This window comes from Tachypleus tridentatus, chromosome 5 (genome assembly GCF_004210375.1).
Source record: "Tachypleus tridentatus isolate NWPU-2018 chromosome 5, ASM421037v1, whole genome shotgun sequence".
Taxonomy (NCBI): domain Eukaryota; kingdom Metazoa; phylum Arthropoda; class Merostomata; order Xiphosura; family Limulidae; genus Tachypleus; species Tachypleus tridentatus.
Window position 1 is genome coordinate 16592095 of NC_134829.1, and position 16769 is coordinate 16608863.

A 16769-nucleotide genomic window follows, 5' to 3' on the forward strand; every position below is an offset into this window, starting at 1 on the left:
TTTATAGAATTGCATTTACAGAAGATCTTAGTCTTTTCTTCAGTTTTAATTGTTTAGTTATATTCCTATAATCTCTCAGTAATGTTAAAATTGAGATTACATATCTATATATCCAAAATTGTTACAAAAATACACAGGCTTTCATAGGGTGCCCTAATTTTTTCATATGACTGTAGATAGTATGTCAAGAATATGCCAGGTTTATGTGTAAGTACTATTTGTGAAGGCAAAGTACATGACTAGACACTCGAGTGTTATATTATATAATACTTTCACATTATATATTTAAATATTCATAAAGACAAGTACTTTGGTGTTCTCTTATATATAATAATTTTTAAAGTCCAATTTTATTACTTGCATACTTTTGTGATTTCTTGTCTGTAAATATTTTAGTGGTGAATTATGAGAGGAAAATAAACTATTCAGAAAAGTCACAGAAGTATACATTTATTCAAGTTTTATAGCTGAACTATGGGCATTAAAATGGGTATAATTAAAGCTCATGAGAATTAACTAAACCAGTAAGAATTTTTTAACACACAGCTTTTTATATATCTAACATATTTCATCTTATCAAAATAAAATGTCAAGCTTTACTTCTCTAGAATAGTTAACAGTACTTCCATACACATTATGTAACTTAAGTAGCCAAGTCCTTTTGACTGAATTTGGTGCTACAGATGTAGAGTAATTAAAGCTGGTGTCTGAGACATAACTTGTCATTGTTACTAAAACATGAATTTAACAGGTAACATATGTAACATAAAAATCTTATAAAAAAATTAGTATACCAAAATTCATTCCATTTTCTCAGAAAAACTACAAGTTATTGTATACTAGATAAAAATGTATATAAAATGGGAGGTAATAAACCTTAGAAAATATTATAAATTGTAGATTAAAAACAATTGACAAATACAATTTTTGTATTTAATGTTAAAACAAGTTCTCGATAATATGAACAAACCAAAAACAACCAAAATATTAATTTAACCTTCTTGAAAAACTGTTACAAGCTTAGAAAAACACACAAAAAGAACCAGCATGGATCCAAGAAGTGCCTTTTAAATTATAATCTTTGTACATGTGTAGTCTTTACCACATCTTGTATGAAAACAATTAATATAAAATAGTATAACAAGAGATACTGATGTATCCTGTAACACAATTTCAACTATTTAGTATAAATACCAGCAGAAGAAATATTTCAGATATGTGTATTAAATGCAAATATGCACATAGTTTTGGAGCTTAGTCACTACTATGATTGGACAGTTACAACAAAGTGTTCATACCCCTGCATCCTAAGTAGTTATTTGCTCATAACTTAAAGTATCACGGTTAGGCTAACAGAAGTACAATATATTATAAATATTATACTAACACACATCTACATACATTTTTATGTAAATTAAATGACAAATAAACTGTTTATGACAAACTGTTTATAACCAAAAATAGGAGGAGCAGAAAGTGTTTGTACAGTTCAGAATGTGTGAACAAATTGATATTCCCATAAAAAGTTTTAGTTTGGCAAATAAACTACATTATACCATTCCAGAACTAGACACTGGGTTCATAATTATTGGAATTTAGCCAGCAAAAAATGTATTTCCCACAATGTAGCACTGTCTCCATCATCAGCTGCTTGGTCATCATGGCAAACAGGAAACAACTGTCCAGTGATTTAAAAAACTGAATTATTGTAAAATACAAGTCTCGTGTGTCTCTTTCCGGTATTGCTACACAATGTAATGTGCCAAAATCTACTGTTCAAAGCATAATTGCCAAGTTTTAGCTTATAGGATCAACTGCTAACCTCCCTCCTTCAGGACACCCCACCAAAATTCCAGAGAGAACCAACAGGAAGTTTCTCAGAGAAGTTAGTAGGAACCCTCGTTTAACACATAATGGCATTCACAAACTGGGATTGAAGTAAGCATCTCTACAGTTACAAACACGTTATGCCCTTCTGGGTTCAAAGCATGCCATCTTCATAGAACTCCATATTTAAAGCCTGTTCAATTAGAAGCACAATTGAGGTATGCAAGAAAGCATGTAGATAAACCCTTTACCTATTGGAAGAGTATTCTTTGGTAAGATGAGACTAGAATTGAGCTTTACGGCCACAATGATGTTTCCAATATTTTCCGTGAGAAAGGGGAACGAAATCTTCCAAAGAACACTGTCCCTACAGTTAGATATGGAGGGGGCTCGATCATGCTATGGGGTTCCTTCAGCTCTTCTGGTGTAGGTAGCCTTCACTGCATCAACGGAATCATGAAAAAAGAAGAGTACGTTGATATATTAGGCACTTATATCAAGAATGATGCTCAGAACTTGTGGCTTGGGCGACGTTAGATCTTCCAGCACGATAATGACCCTAAGCACACATTGAAATATGTGTAATCCTGGTTGCAGAGGAACTCTATAAGCATTCTGGAGTAGCCATCGTAGTCACCTGATCTCAACCCAATTGAAAACATTTGGCATGAGTTGAAGACCAGGGTTCATCAGCATCATAAGAAAAATGTGTGAGAGTTGGAGGCCTTCTGTGAAGAAGGATGGAAGAAAACACCAGTTGAGTAATGTCAAATGATCATGGAGGGCTATGAGGAGAGATTGCACCAAGTAATTCACCTGAAAGGCTACACAACTGACCATTAAAGTAGATGCACAAACACTTTCTGCCCCTTTTATGTTTGGTTATTTGTTTATAAACAGTTTATTTGTTGTTCAATTTACATAAATGTGTATGTAGACTTGTGTTAGCATAATATTTATAACATACCATACTTTCATTATCCTAATCATGATACTTTTTAAGTTATAAGGAAAAAACTACTCACAACGCAGGTGTATGAATATTTTCTGTTGTAACTGTAACTTCTACTTTCCATAAATTATAATTCAACAATAAAAAGAAAATAGCCAATGTGTTCAACATCAAAATTAAGAAGAATAAAGACTAAGGTATGCTGAAATTCTACATATTCTTCATACTGAATTACATTGATTTCAAGTACTTTCAGAATGTTTTTTTTCAAGCACATTCTGGAAGCTAATATTCACATCAAAATTAACTGGATTTTATTGAAAATTTATAACATTTGTGTTTATTTGTTCAACATATTAATGTATATCAGAAAGGAAAGAAAGACCTTATTTATAGTGCTCAGTTTCACAACATGTATTAAAGTTAGATATATCAATATATTCTGCTGTTATGTTTTCAAGTACTTTTGCAAAAAAAAATACTGTGCAGTATTGAGTTAAACAGCATGATATACACCTCTGCTCAGAACCGCTTATTATACAGCCTAAACAACATGTAGTGTCAAATGATAAAGATTTGTACAATCTTTAGCATAAACGGCACAGATGTGTAAACTGGATGACTGTGTGTTAGATAATTAATACAACCATTTTGCATGTAATTATTTGGCACAATCATTTATCTAACACTGTAAATCTACCCCAAATTACAAGTGATTTTACTGGGAATATTGTATTATTCAAAAAAAAACAAAAACCAAAAGGATTAAACAATGCTTAACAATTTCATTAATTACTGTAATATTTATAAAGAGAAGAAAAAAAAGATTTCAGTGGTAAATATGTTATTGAGCAAATGGTGTATTTTTCCTTATTATCATTTCTAGGTTAGCTCTAAGATGAGTTACTCTTTAAGCAAATATTCATCCATATAGCTTGGGTTAGCATTGGTGAAATTTTCCATCTCTTTCAAAGCATTAAGTAAGCCCATATAAGCTGGAGATTGTTGCCACTGAGCTAAGAGTTCTTCTGAATTCTGGATACTAGAATCAATGTGCTGAAACATTGAATGGTACAGATCTAACATGTGGTCGGGTATCAGATATCTGCGGTTTGGTACTACATGATCCAGAACATAAAGTTCTGGAGTATATGGGAACCGAAGTACTAGCAGGTGTTCATAATCAGAAGAGGCTTTTGTCAAATCACTTGTTATAGCTGAAAGTCCATACATGAATAGGGAATCCAGATGATGGAAAGTTGATTTTAAATTCTGAAATCATACAAATTAAAAAGAGTTTACAATTTGAACTTTTTTTTACATATCAATTTTTTATTACCTTTTACTTTCATGATTAAAACACAGAAATAAAAAATTCACAAAACCTGATATAGAGACTAACAAGTTATAAAGCTACAAAAAACAGATAATGTTCCTTAAAAGGTTATGTTATAGCTGTACTAACAAGTTAGAATGTTGTGAATGAATTAAAGTGAAAAATTAGAAACTGTCATCCAAACAAATAATCAACAGCAATAACAAAAAAACAACAAAAAAATACAACCAAACAACACAAAATAAAGCTATATGCTTGTTGGAGAATAAACAGTATGTTTGTAAAATACAAGCAACAGTAAATTAATTCCATATAAAATGGAAAATAAATATTGCCACATTTTAGTATAGTTTCCAATTAAAAATATGTATTTCAATTTTCTCCATTTCTAAAGTTTTGCTATCCTATTATTAACCAGAAATGAATGGATTTGATGTGACAAAACAGATATAATCAAATAGGAGACATCCAAGAAATTGTGAGAAAACCCTGATTTTAACATTCAGCTCAGTAAAACTGATATGGTGTAGTAAGATAATGAAATCAGACTGTTAACACATGCCAAGCACGCATACCTCCCTTACTAATATTCTGTACTTTAATTAATACACATCTTAGTGTTACTCTTACTTACTGTAACACTAGAGGATACTACTTACTCTTTTTATATCCTGTAACTCTACAGTGATACTATTTACTCTGATTATATCCTGAAAATCACTGGAGATGCTACATACCCTACTGATACCCTGTAAATCTTCAGAGATCTACTTACTATACTCTAGTCTTGTAACATAGAAAGCATGTATGTTATGTGCTAATGTTCTAATATTTTACAACTGAATAAGACTGCTGAAATGATACACAAAAATGTTTTATCTTTAGAATGTAAAAAATCTGTTTTGTAACCTAATATTTCTTCAGGATTTAGTTTGTTGGATTCATAATGCAATTACTAAAATATATATATTGCAAAGAATCCTACAAATTATTTACATTATACACAGAGAATAATGTGAATGATAATATATTATTAAAAAGGTGAATTATTACTGCATGAAATAAAGAAAGAAATTATAATAGCAGGAAAGTATTGATACTATGTCACAGGAAGAGTCCAAACTGTAAAAGATTTGAAACCTACAGAACACTGTAGAATCAGTAAAAACAAATGCAAACTAAATAGGCAATTTCCTTTAACATCTTATAGTTATTTCCTTGTATCATTCTTCAACTAAAATTAATTAAACTTTGTGGTAAGTCAAGAATTTCAAACCTCTCCTCTTTGACGAGCCCACTGTTGTTTAACAGCACCTTCAGATTCAATAATAATAATCTTCTTGTTACTTCTCTTGGAACAGTCAACAAATTCCTGAACCCAGCCTTCTGGGTTGATCATAATTTCATGTTCTTGCTCAACATCAAGAAGGACATTAACCCCAAAGTTAATCTTTAGAAACTTAGCCAGTGCTTCAACAACTTGGGTGTGCAGCAAACAATCATGAGAATAGAGAACTGATACTTGAGGGTTGACACTGCGGACAGGCAGGTTATTCATTAAATGATCTACAGTAGAAGCAAAAAGCAAAGGAATGCAAGTTTAGAAACTCAACACACAGCTACAAAATGTTTGAAATTATCAAAAGTTTAAGACTAAAATGCAGGTTGTACCGAGGCTGAACATATTACACTAAAACTTTTTTTTTTTTTTTTTTATCTTACTATGTCCTTAGAGTTCATATTTCCACATGGGTCATACTTTTACTGATAATTAATTATACAGCTGAACAATAGACCAGAGGCATAGTTTACATTATAAAAGAATCCGGTGTAAGATTGTCACATGGAAAACACCACTTTTCCCTGTACGTTTTCCATAACCCATCATATATATATATGAACGTAATGGTTTCTCAGTGCCCATTTTAACACTCTCATTAGATAAAGATCCATAGGTATTATGTCCACAGTCTGAACAGTATGACTGTTTGAGGTATAGGAAAGTTGATCAAGTATGTATGAAAGCAACTTGTGTCATTCCTACAGATACAAATCATTCTTGGTCATGTTGTATGGGGCATGTGGATGGCTTTATTTATTTATGTTTGTGTTTATGAATTCTCCCAGTTACAAAACACAGCACTTTATTTACCATGGCTGAGATATGACATACACAAGGTTTCACTTTAGATGGTCCTGGTGCCCAAATTGATTAATATTCCTTTGTTTTTAAATTTAATTTAGTAAAAGATATAGCCATGCATGAATACATCTTTATTATCTAAGTTTATGAATACTTTGCAATGAAAATTGCTGTTGTACACCTTTCCCAAGTTTTTGGTAGCATCTTACGTCCCACAAAATGCCAACCAATATTAAAGTATGGTTCAGATTCATTCTCTTCCACCCATAGGTGTAGAAAGTCAGAATACATTTGTTTTTTTTTTTTTTTGTCATATTTAGCTGCAATTTTTCAACAAAAAATACCATTTAAACAATAGCTAACATTAAATTCTTTTTTTTTCAGTTGTTAGAAAAACATGAGCCAATACATTTAAAAAATACTCATATCAGGGTTCTTTGCAGACCTAAAATAAGCTATCAATCAGGACAACTTCAATGCATAAAATAGTGGATCCTTAGATAATTTTAGCCACTTATGAAAATGATTGGTGTCACCTATAAGCAAATGTATGTCAGAAGATTGAAAGTATATCCTCATGAATAAGCAGATTTGAAAGGAATGCAAAATAAAATATGGCATCACTTGGGTGTTGGAGAGTAAAATGCCTGCACTGATACCTGTAGTAACAGTAACAAAGCCAGATTAGAGTATCCTTCTGATACATGAATAAAGGAAATTTTGTGTACTGCTAAAGGCTAACTAGCTGCATATGTGCCCTGGCATCAAAGAAGTGGCAGTGCTAAATTGGCAAGGTTTTGCAAAGCATCCCCATGATGGTTGTGTTTCAGCAAATAATGCTAGTGTTTCTATTCATATTTACTCTGGAGATAACAATTGGTTTGGATGATTTTGTAACTGCTTTTGTCACATACTTAGAAAGCCAGAAAAATTGTGACAGTTATAGGAAATTATCTATTTTTTGAATGTTATTATTCTATTTTCTTTGGTACATTATTTAATTAAAAAAAATATTTTATGCATCACAACCATTAGTATATATAAAAAAGTAAGGTTAAGTGTCATCAACAGCAAACAAAAGACCTTGATCTAGGTAAGTATTTCCCTTCTTTTTCATATTTATTCTTTATTATTATAGCAGTAACGAAAATGTAAAAATATGGATCTCCTTAAATTACTTAAATAAAATAAAATAATGTCATGAAAGTGTTTCATGAAACATGCACAAGACCAGTTTGGAGTAGCTCGTGAATAATGTAATTCAACAGCATAACATGAGGTCCATGTTACAAGTAATTTACAATTAGAAAGGAGTCATTCAATGCCAACTCACCCAGAGAAGAACAACTTTTCCCAGTTCATGTTATAGATTTTCTTGAAAATATTCAAGCAAAAACTTCATTTTGATTTATTCACCCATGCAAAGTCCAAAAGCTATACTGCATATCTGAATAAATCAAATAAAAATTTTGCTTAAATTTTTTCAAGGAAATTATGATATGAACTGAGAAGCTCTAGGTGAGTTGGCATGGAATGACCCAAAGGCATGATTAGAAGTTAGACTTGGTTAAAAGAGCAATAAAACAATAAAATGTAAGCATAAATAGATGCATACAGTTATGAGTTTAAAACTATTTAGGATGAACAAATTAGAAAAAAAAAAAGGGTAACTCAGATTTATTTCAAATTTCCTTAGTGGTTACAAGATCGGTTAAATTGACCAACCTCATGTAGAATCAGGATAGAGAAAATTACAGATAAAATATAAAGTTTTACTGAAAAAAATAATAAACACCTGAACATTATTAAGAAGGTCATAGAGACTATGGCAAATGAAATTTGAGATTTTGCAGATGAAGAAAGTATTCTTAACCTTAATGTGAAAATTATTTTGGACTGAGTAACCAACACTCTGACTCCATATATTCATATTGAAATTTTTAGTAAAAATACTTCATTAAAACTTTTGCTTTTGTCTTAATGCTCATTGAAAGTTACAATATTTTGTGAAGATACACAAAACACATTAGAAGCTATAGCATGAAAACTAAAGGTCAGTTTATTAAAACTTTTGCTTTTGTCTACAAATGACTCTTAATGCTTACTGAGAGTTGCAATATTTTGTGAAGATACACAAAACACATTAGAAGCTATAGCATGAAAACTAAAGGTCAATTTGGAGTTACTCTTTAGGTCAAATCAACTGAGCCCACAGTGAGAGAGAGAAACTTGGGTGATCATCTTCAAGACTGGATGCGTGTTGTATATGCAAATAAAGATACATAGACACACATACATTTTAGATCTAAACTATTGATTTTAAAAGAAACACTACTGAAGTACATACATTTTTATCTTATGCTTTCTTTCTAAGGCAAATAATTTTCAGAAAAAAACTTCAAAAGGATTATAACTTTCAAATACTGTTATTTAATTTTTTCTATTATTAAACAAAAATGTTATATTAAATGTGCACTGAATAAAAAAATACAAATTATAAAATAGTTTGATATAAACTGATATTTCTATTACTTTATTCTTCTTCTTTTGGTTTTGAAAAAAATCAGATCTTTTAGTCTTTTATTCATCTCTATCCAGCATTTGTAGTTTTGTAATCTTACAAATACATTTCACTCTCTTAATTTCTATAAGATAAGGTACTTGTCCAATGAACTTTCTTGTTAGAAATCTAGGATAATCACCAACCGTCACACAAATACCAATGTTTGGTTATCACACTTTAGCATAAAACACTCAAGTAGGAAGAAGACTAGGAAGGAAAAATGTAATAGAGATACACTTGAATTTAGTTTTTGTTTTAAAATATTAACTTCAAACAAAATCTTACTTCATCTGTTGCACTATGCTAGATCTTCTACTTTGAAGTAAATATAAGCCTGAGCACTTAAGAAAAAGATGGACATTTCTTCTTTGCCCCTGAAGAAAGCAGGTCCATCTTTTGAAAGCACTTAGTTTACAGGGTTTTTATCATTTTATATCAAGACTTCTTGAATCTACTCCTCAGATCCTCACTAAATACCATCAAAACACAAGCATTCAGAATTGTAATGCTATTAAAAATCTATAAATTTTTCAGTTTTTACCAACTAAAATTGTGGTAATCAGGAAATCAAGTAAATAATAACTAACTAATACTGCTATATACTTACCATGAGCAGAAGGACTAGATTCAGGTGTAAGATTGTGAGTATCAGTGCCTAAGATATAAATAAATATTAATGGTAATTTCAGCACATGTGAAATAAAAAGAAAATTCTCTAAAAACTAATACAGAATGGATCTGGTTTGTTATTTTCGGGTAAATACATTCCTTCACTGACAAAATATATTAAAGAAAATTATCTGTAAAGTACTAGTAACTGAAATTTTTGTTGAATTTTGCACAAGATCTGTTTGCACAAGCTATCCTAGTTGTGAAGTGATAGACTAGATGGAAGGACCTAAAATGAGAAATATGTAATGTTTTATTTTGTAAAAACAGGAAATAAACCACATATCTTTAGTCTGGCACCCTAATCATTGGGCTCAACTCTTTATATAAAAAATTTTCACAGCCTCTAAGTTAAAAAAAGAAAATCACCTACATAATTAATAAACTTCACTGTTGGTAACCAAGATTAGAATTAATAAAATTCATAAAAAAATTATCTTTTGAAAGGTAATCTCAAAGCAGCTGTAAGGGTTACACATTTGAACATACATACCCAGGTCTCTTACCCTCTTGCTACAGGTATGTCAAAGTGTGCATGTCAAAATCTTTTAGAGGTAAATTCAAATTTTAATTAAATCACTTTTTTTTTTTTTTATCAATGTATACAAATGAAAATGGCATCAAAACATAGTTAAAAACCAAATCTTAATATCAAATAGGTTTTAAGATCCTAATTTTAAAAGGAGATATTTAAAAATCCTCAATCTCCCATAATATGAGAATCATACCATTTATTTTATACAAGTCTTAAGTATGGAATTTAACATAAATATTCAACACAATAAAGTAGAAAACCAGACCTACTTGCCATGCCCACCTAACACATCCTTTTTTTACAAATAGCTAGTAGTTTTCTCTAATATTTTACATTCTACAACATTCTATCTTACAATCCCTCAACTGATTATTACGTTGGTTTCTGTACAGTGTCATTTACATCATCTTTAGTTTGAAAATTTCTGTTACTAAATCAAGAATCTTGGGAAATTATTTTGAGGCTCTTATGTCAGTTAGAAATCCAGTTTAGTTATAATAGTTACAGATTATTGTTTGCTTTGTGTGTATTATTATTTTACACTCTTGCAGTAGATAATTATTTACTGGACTAGTATCATTAACACAAAAAATTAGGCTCAAATTCCATTGGCAACCAACAGCATAAAACAAAAAGTCAGAGATAAGTGCTTTCCTTCCCGTTTTTCATGTACATTCTTCAATTGTTGATATAAAAGTAACTGAAATGGAAAAATTAGCAAATACAACACTAAAAACAAAGTATCTTCACAAACAATTCATGCACTACATAATTCAGTATATTAATGTGAGCTATGCATTTGACAAGTGATTTTACAGGATTATTAGACAGACATGATTCAAGAAACCATAAAACAATGGAATTAAGTATAAACAGATGTAAACTGTTAAGAGTCTTAGGCTATTTAAGATAAACAATTGTAGTTTTCTATTAAAATATGCAATCATTCTAGAAAGAACAAAAACAAGTTTATTAATTTCATTTTTTTTATGCTGGTTTACAAAGTCAGTCAAATTGACTAAGTCCTTCAGTGTTAGGCTTGAGAAAAAATCAGATGAAATAGTTTTAGTGAAAAGAAATTTAGAAGGTTTTAGAGATCATGTACATGAAATTGTACAATTTTAAGATCAAGTAAGGTATTTCTAATGTTATCATGAAAATAACTTTGCAGTTAAAGCAGTAACATTCAGATTCTATATATTCATGCACAAATCTTTAGTAAAATAATTAAATTAAAAAAAGCTAATTTTCAGTATAAAAATAAAAAAAAATTGTAATTTTCACTGAAAGTTTGTCAAAATTCATAAAAATACACAAAACATATTCAAAGTTATAATATCAAAACACTGATGGTTACTTTATAACGACCCGATTTTGATAGAACTAACATGCTTTAAATTAAATCTTTTATCTTAGCATAATTGCTGTATTGATTAGTTTCCTCTTAACATGAATTCCTGTTTACAATGAAGGAACCTTCCATGTAAAGTTTTGTTTCTGTGGCTTATGTACTTTGAAATCAAACACACACTCACATTTAGTGACTAGTGAAACGAAAAGAGAACCTTGGTAGTTGAACAGTGCTTGAGTAACTACAACATTACTTTAGTTTTCAATTTCTGTAGACAGATGTGCCTAGGATGAACTGAATGCATGGTGGATATCCTAGAATTCAGCTGTTGTATGAGATTACTTGCCTGAATCAATTGAAACACTACTACATTAACTCTTTCGCAATGGGCTCCGTATAATACACACAAGCTCATCTACACATTTGCATACGTTAAGTATTTGCACTATAACTTGTGATACAGCATGTGTATCTTCATAAAATTTGGTAGACTTTTAGTAAAGATTACAACTATTTTGTACAGAAAAAAATCAGATTTTTAATTAAATATTTTTAACAAAGATTTGTTTGTAAAAATAGTCTGTCTTACTATTAGTTTGAATGAAAAGTTATTTCATGTTATGATTGTAAAAAATTATTCTTTGTCCCCAAAACCTCAAATATTATTTGTGTAATCTCTAAAACATTCTAAATACATTTCAAATGATAGTTTTCAGTAATAATTTATATAGTTCACATTATTTTCTATATTCTAACATTGTGGGGTCTGCCATTTGACCAACCCTGTAATCATTATAAAAATTAGGAAATAAACATAAATTATCCTTTTTTCATGCTAGAATGGCTATGTATTATAACAAAAAAACAGAAGTGTTTAGTCTAAGTAGCTTAAGTCTCATAGCTCTGCATTTTCATTATTTTTTTTATAATAATGACATTCCAGTCATGCCTAGATAACAATACATAACTTGCACTTATGCTATGTATCCAATAATATAAAATTGTCTTGGCTACATTTTAATGGACTAGTATTTTGTAATATATGGTCACACTTCAATTATTGTACATTATATACGTATATAGATTGTTATGATTTACAAATAAATTATTAATCTTATTTTTCTTAAAATATAAAACAAAAATCAAGAGGTAAAGCAAACAATTATCTGTTCTCACTACGACCTGTGAACTCAGTTGCTGCCAGACACAGGTTGCTAAACCTTTTAAAATTTTTTAAAGATTTTATGTACACAATTGAATAACCAAAAAAATCACAAATAACCATACTGGTACCATAGAATTCCACTATAATTTATTAAGCTTAGTAACTAAGGTGTATTTGAATTTAAAAAATATGAAACTTCAAGCAGACTAAAGACACAACCTACCTTCTAGAAATCTTGGTTTGAAAGAATGTGGTAGCCTTTTCAGAAATTAAAATGACTGAGAAAAACACTAAGGGGATATTCTAAGCTGTTGATTGGATATCCATGTTATATGTTCAAGCAAATGTATATAAAGGACTTTTTTTAAAAATGGAAAGAGTTGAATAAGGTCAGTGTGTTTGATTCAGTACATAAGCTATATCCCAGCAAAATAAAAAAAAAAAGAGGTTCTTATTTTATATTCTAGCTTTATAATATCAGTAATTTGAGTTCCTAATTTATATGAAACTATAAACTCAGTATTTTGACATCAGAAACATCTATTTTTAAACAGTGCTGCATTCAACATGCCACGTGACTCACTAAAATCTATATTTAAATTGTTATTGTAATATTTACTTTTACATTAAGAAATTAACTCATGTATAATACTAAAGTTTGGATTATAATCTACAATTTGATTCCAAACTTATTGATATAAATTCATAAAATGGTATTTCAATACAATTTTGAATGCAAGTCAATAAATGCAGTAACATTTGACTTCTGACCTATTGCAAAAGGGTTAATTTGCTTTACTCTTTTACTATTATGTAGTAACAGAGCAGGCAGCTGCATGTTCTGTGTGCCTCTATCAGTGTATGCTGAAAACATAATTAATGTTAAAAGAAGGTGCTTTTCTCTTTTGAAGGTCCAGGGACATATACATCCTGAAAAATAGAGTTTATGGGAATATCAACAGCAATATAATGGATGAGACTCTGGTCCTTTCTGATGGACTTAGTCTATCACACACATTTCACCTCCTTACATATTTCAGATGATCCATCTTAACCAGTGCCCAGAAATGCTTAGGATAGTCATACATCTAGAGACTGCTACAATTGATATCAGGACATACAAACTTTACTGCTGCTAATGGGCAACTGGGGCTCGCATTATACTTTAGCATATGAGGAGCAACAGAAAAGTTGAACTGATGAAGCAGTCGGGGTTTCCTCTGGCTGTTTTTCAATCTTTGACACCAAAGCTAGACAAAGAATAAATGTATTATTTCATCATGGTTGGCAAGAGCTTTTGCTCCAGAAGAAGGCTCCTTTGTGTCTTTTTCATATTTTCAGACTGTGTCTTTACCCCATTCCAAACATTCTTCTTTCATTGTACATGAATGTCTTTTTGTGGTCTGAGAAAATATTTTATGACCTCAATTTACAAATTTAGTAGGAAACAAATATGATCACAGCATCAGAAAGTTTCTTTTTTTTCAACTTACTTTCAGTACTCACAGATAAATCTGAAACTAAAACAAAAGTTTCAAAGCCACAGTATAGCTGTCTCAAAAGTAGCTATGATACACGTTAATAACACTATGTAACACAAATTTTGTTCCTGGATACTATGTGATATTTCTTAATTATTATGTTGTAAAAGTACAGAAAATGGCCATTATTCCCTTCAAACTTTGCTTTTGTGACCTGGATAATGAAATTTAGAAATTAACCTATTTTCTATGTAAAAACGGGCAAATTTGCACATTTTCATTTACATAAGGTCTGAATAAAACAACATATGAATCAAAATTTACATGTATTTATACAAAAATGAACAAAAATGTTTAGAAGCGAGTAGGTGCACAGAATGAGCCAAGTGAAGAGATGGATACTTATTCCCATTATGGAGCAGCACAGCTTTGAGGCTTCTGGATGAGCTATCAATGAAGAGGCGACACTTGTTTGGATTACAGGCAATTCAAATTGCCTCGCACAGACCAGATACATTGTGGAAGAAGCAGATCCCATCTTGATGAGTGAAGAAGCTTGAAAAATGTCAGTAAAGCTTCTTCTGACTTGTGACTTGCACACTTTCATCTAACAAATCCCACTCCTTGAGCTCAGATGTCAAAAGCTCGGCATTCGACTTTGTTAGACCAAGATCTCTGATCAAGTTATTGAGGTCTCAGCACTGAATCTACCTGAAATGTTCTGGAAAATGGGTAAATTTGAAAATTTCATTACCCAGGTCACAAAAGCAAACGTCCATGAGGAAAATAGGTCTTTTCAATTTACTTTAGCCATAAGAAATTGGGAAATAACACTTTCTGCCCAGGAACAAGAAAAAGTAAAAATTTTGTTACATAGTGTAATTCACACAAGAAATGTAAAACAAAGATAGGTGTAAGACAAAGAAATGAAACCTTTATAATAACATTATGAAATTCTTGTGTTGCTATCTTACAGTAGTAGCTGTGCAGCTTCTATTGTTCTGAATAATTTTTGTAACTATGTTGATACTGATATTTTAATGAAATCAGGGCCCTACTGCAATATTTCAGTATTAATGAAATTTCATTATAAAGATTAGTGCCATGTATAAATCTATTCATGGTTTTTGAATCAATTTTAAGAACCTTAATACTGTTAATACTTACATAATTATAATTTGTTATAATACATATTAACATACCTTGGAAATCATATTAAATGAATAAATTATGTTCATTACAACCTTAATTTAGAACATTTCTTTAAATGGTCTCTTAAATATTGTGAAAAAATTGGGTATTAATATAGATAGACCAGAGTTGGATCTATATAATTTACTAATAAATTGTTCATATAACTTACCACGATTTCTTAAGTTGTGTCTTCTGCGAAAAGCTACTATTACAGTCACCAAAAACAAAAAAGCAACAACCCCCAGCAGAACACCTAGCACCAGAGCTAAGTTATTGTTTGTTACATCTGGACTTGGTTCAGTTAAATATTTAGTCTCTGAAAATAAAAAAGTAGTAACATAAGTGTAATAATACACCATAAAAAAGAAAAAAAAAGAGTATTAAAAAACACATAGTTGTTGATTACATCTGTATTTAACTGCTATGTAGCACAAACAAAATACTGGATGCAGGATAGAAAATCTTGTTCACAATTTGTCTACTTACAGGTAAGCTGAGAACATATTGATAAATTTATGTTTCCTCCTGCCAACTTGCTTGTTATTGATGAAGCCACATTCAATAACCAAATGCCACAAATTCATGGATATGGACATTTTAGTGGAAGTACCTTCATGTTTGGGTTATATCTGCCATTCATGAAGAGTAAATCCATTCTGTTGAATGAGACTTTGTTCACCCAACTACTTGACAACAGGCTTAAATGTATGTGGGGGAGAACACAAAAGTTATTATGCAGGTTCTGATAGAAGGGAAACGTGACTATCAGTTAGTTTACATCAGGAATCTTTACCTGAAAAAACTCTAAAGCTCAAGTCACAAATACCAAACACAGTTTACTTTGATTTTAAATGAACTATAATTTATTAATTTATTTACTGTTGAAGTAATGTTGAGAAGGTGTTAGAGAAAAATACTCTTTTCTGATAATAAGTAAATGTTAGTTCACTGAAAACTATCAAACTTTGACTTAAGTCATGATGTATAGTTATTTGTATTTGAAAAGATTACATTCACCAATATCTACAGCATTAAATTTTGACCTTATTGCTAACTGTGGTTATTTTATTACAGAACATGTGAAGCAAATGAAGTGAACAGAGCTCAAGTCAGAAGGCCAAAAGTTGCAATAGAAACAAAATCAATGTACTGAATGTTGATGTGACTTATTTAACAGTACACCTTAGCCAAACTGCCTATATTACTTCATGATAAACAAGAAAAATACATACAATTTTACTGTTGTATTGATGTTTTGTTTAACAATACATATTTAGTTGAATTTTAAACAATTAATCAGTATATGCATTTTTCAAGTGAAAATACTTAATGCCATATTCATTAAAGATTCTTTTTCTAAAATGTTATTGTTGCTAATTTGTAAACAACAATGGAATTTTTCATTAATAAGAAATAAATATTAAGAGCATTTTGTATTTTGAACCAGAACATTTTCTTTGCAACACGTGGGCTACACAGCTATGTTTTGTTGTTCCTTACCTCTAACTACTGGGCCAAGCATGGTCAGGTGGTTAAGGCATGCGACTCATAAT

The 16769-nt window shown here is 30.4% G+C and overlaps 1 protein-coding gene across 2 annotated transcripts in view; it reads right to left on the reverse strand.

The window, feature by feature from the left end:
• Positions 1-434: 434 nt before the first annotated feature.
• The window catches only part of LOC143250606 (uncharacterized), a 54624-nt gene continuing 38289 nt past the window's right edge, over positions 435-16769 (reverse strand). For both annotated transcript variants that reach the window (XM_076501423.1, XM_076501425.1), the window contains 4 exons: positions 15386-15532; positions 9429-9476; positions 5392-5681; positions 435-4051 (listed from right to left, as the gene is read on the reverse strand). In XM_076501423.1, coding sequence (XP_076357538.1) covers positions 3683-4051; positions 5392-5681; positions 9429-9476; positions 15386-15532 — 854 coding nt within the window. In that variant the 3' untranslated portion in view covers positions 435-3682. The remainder of the gene's footprint in view (positions 4052-5391; positions 5682-9428; positions 9477-15385; positions 15533-16769) is intronic.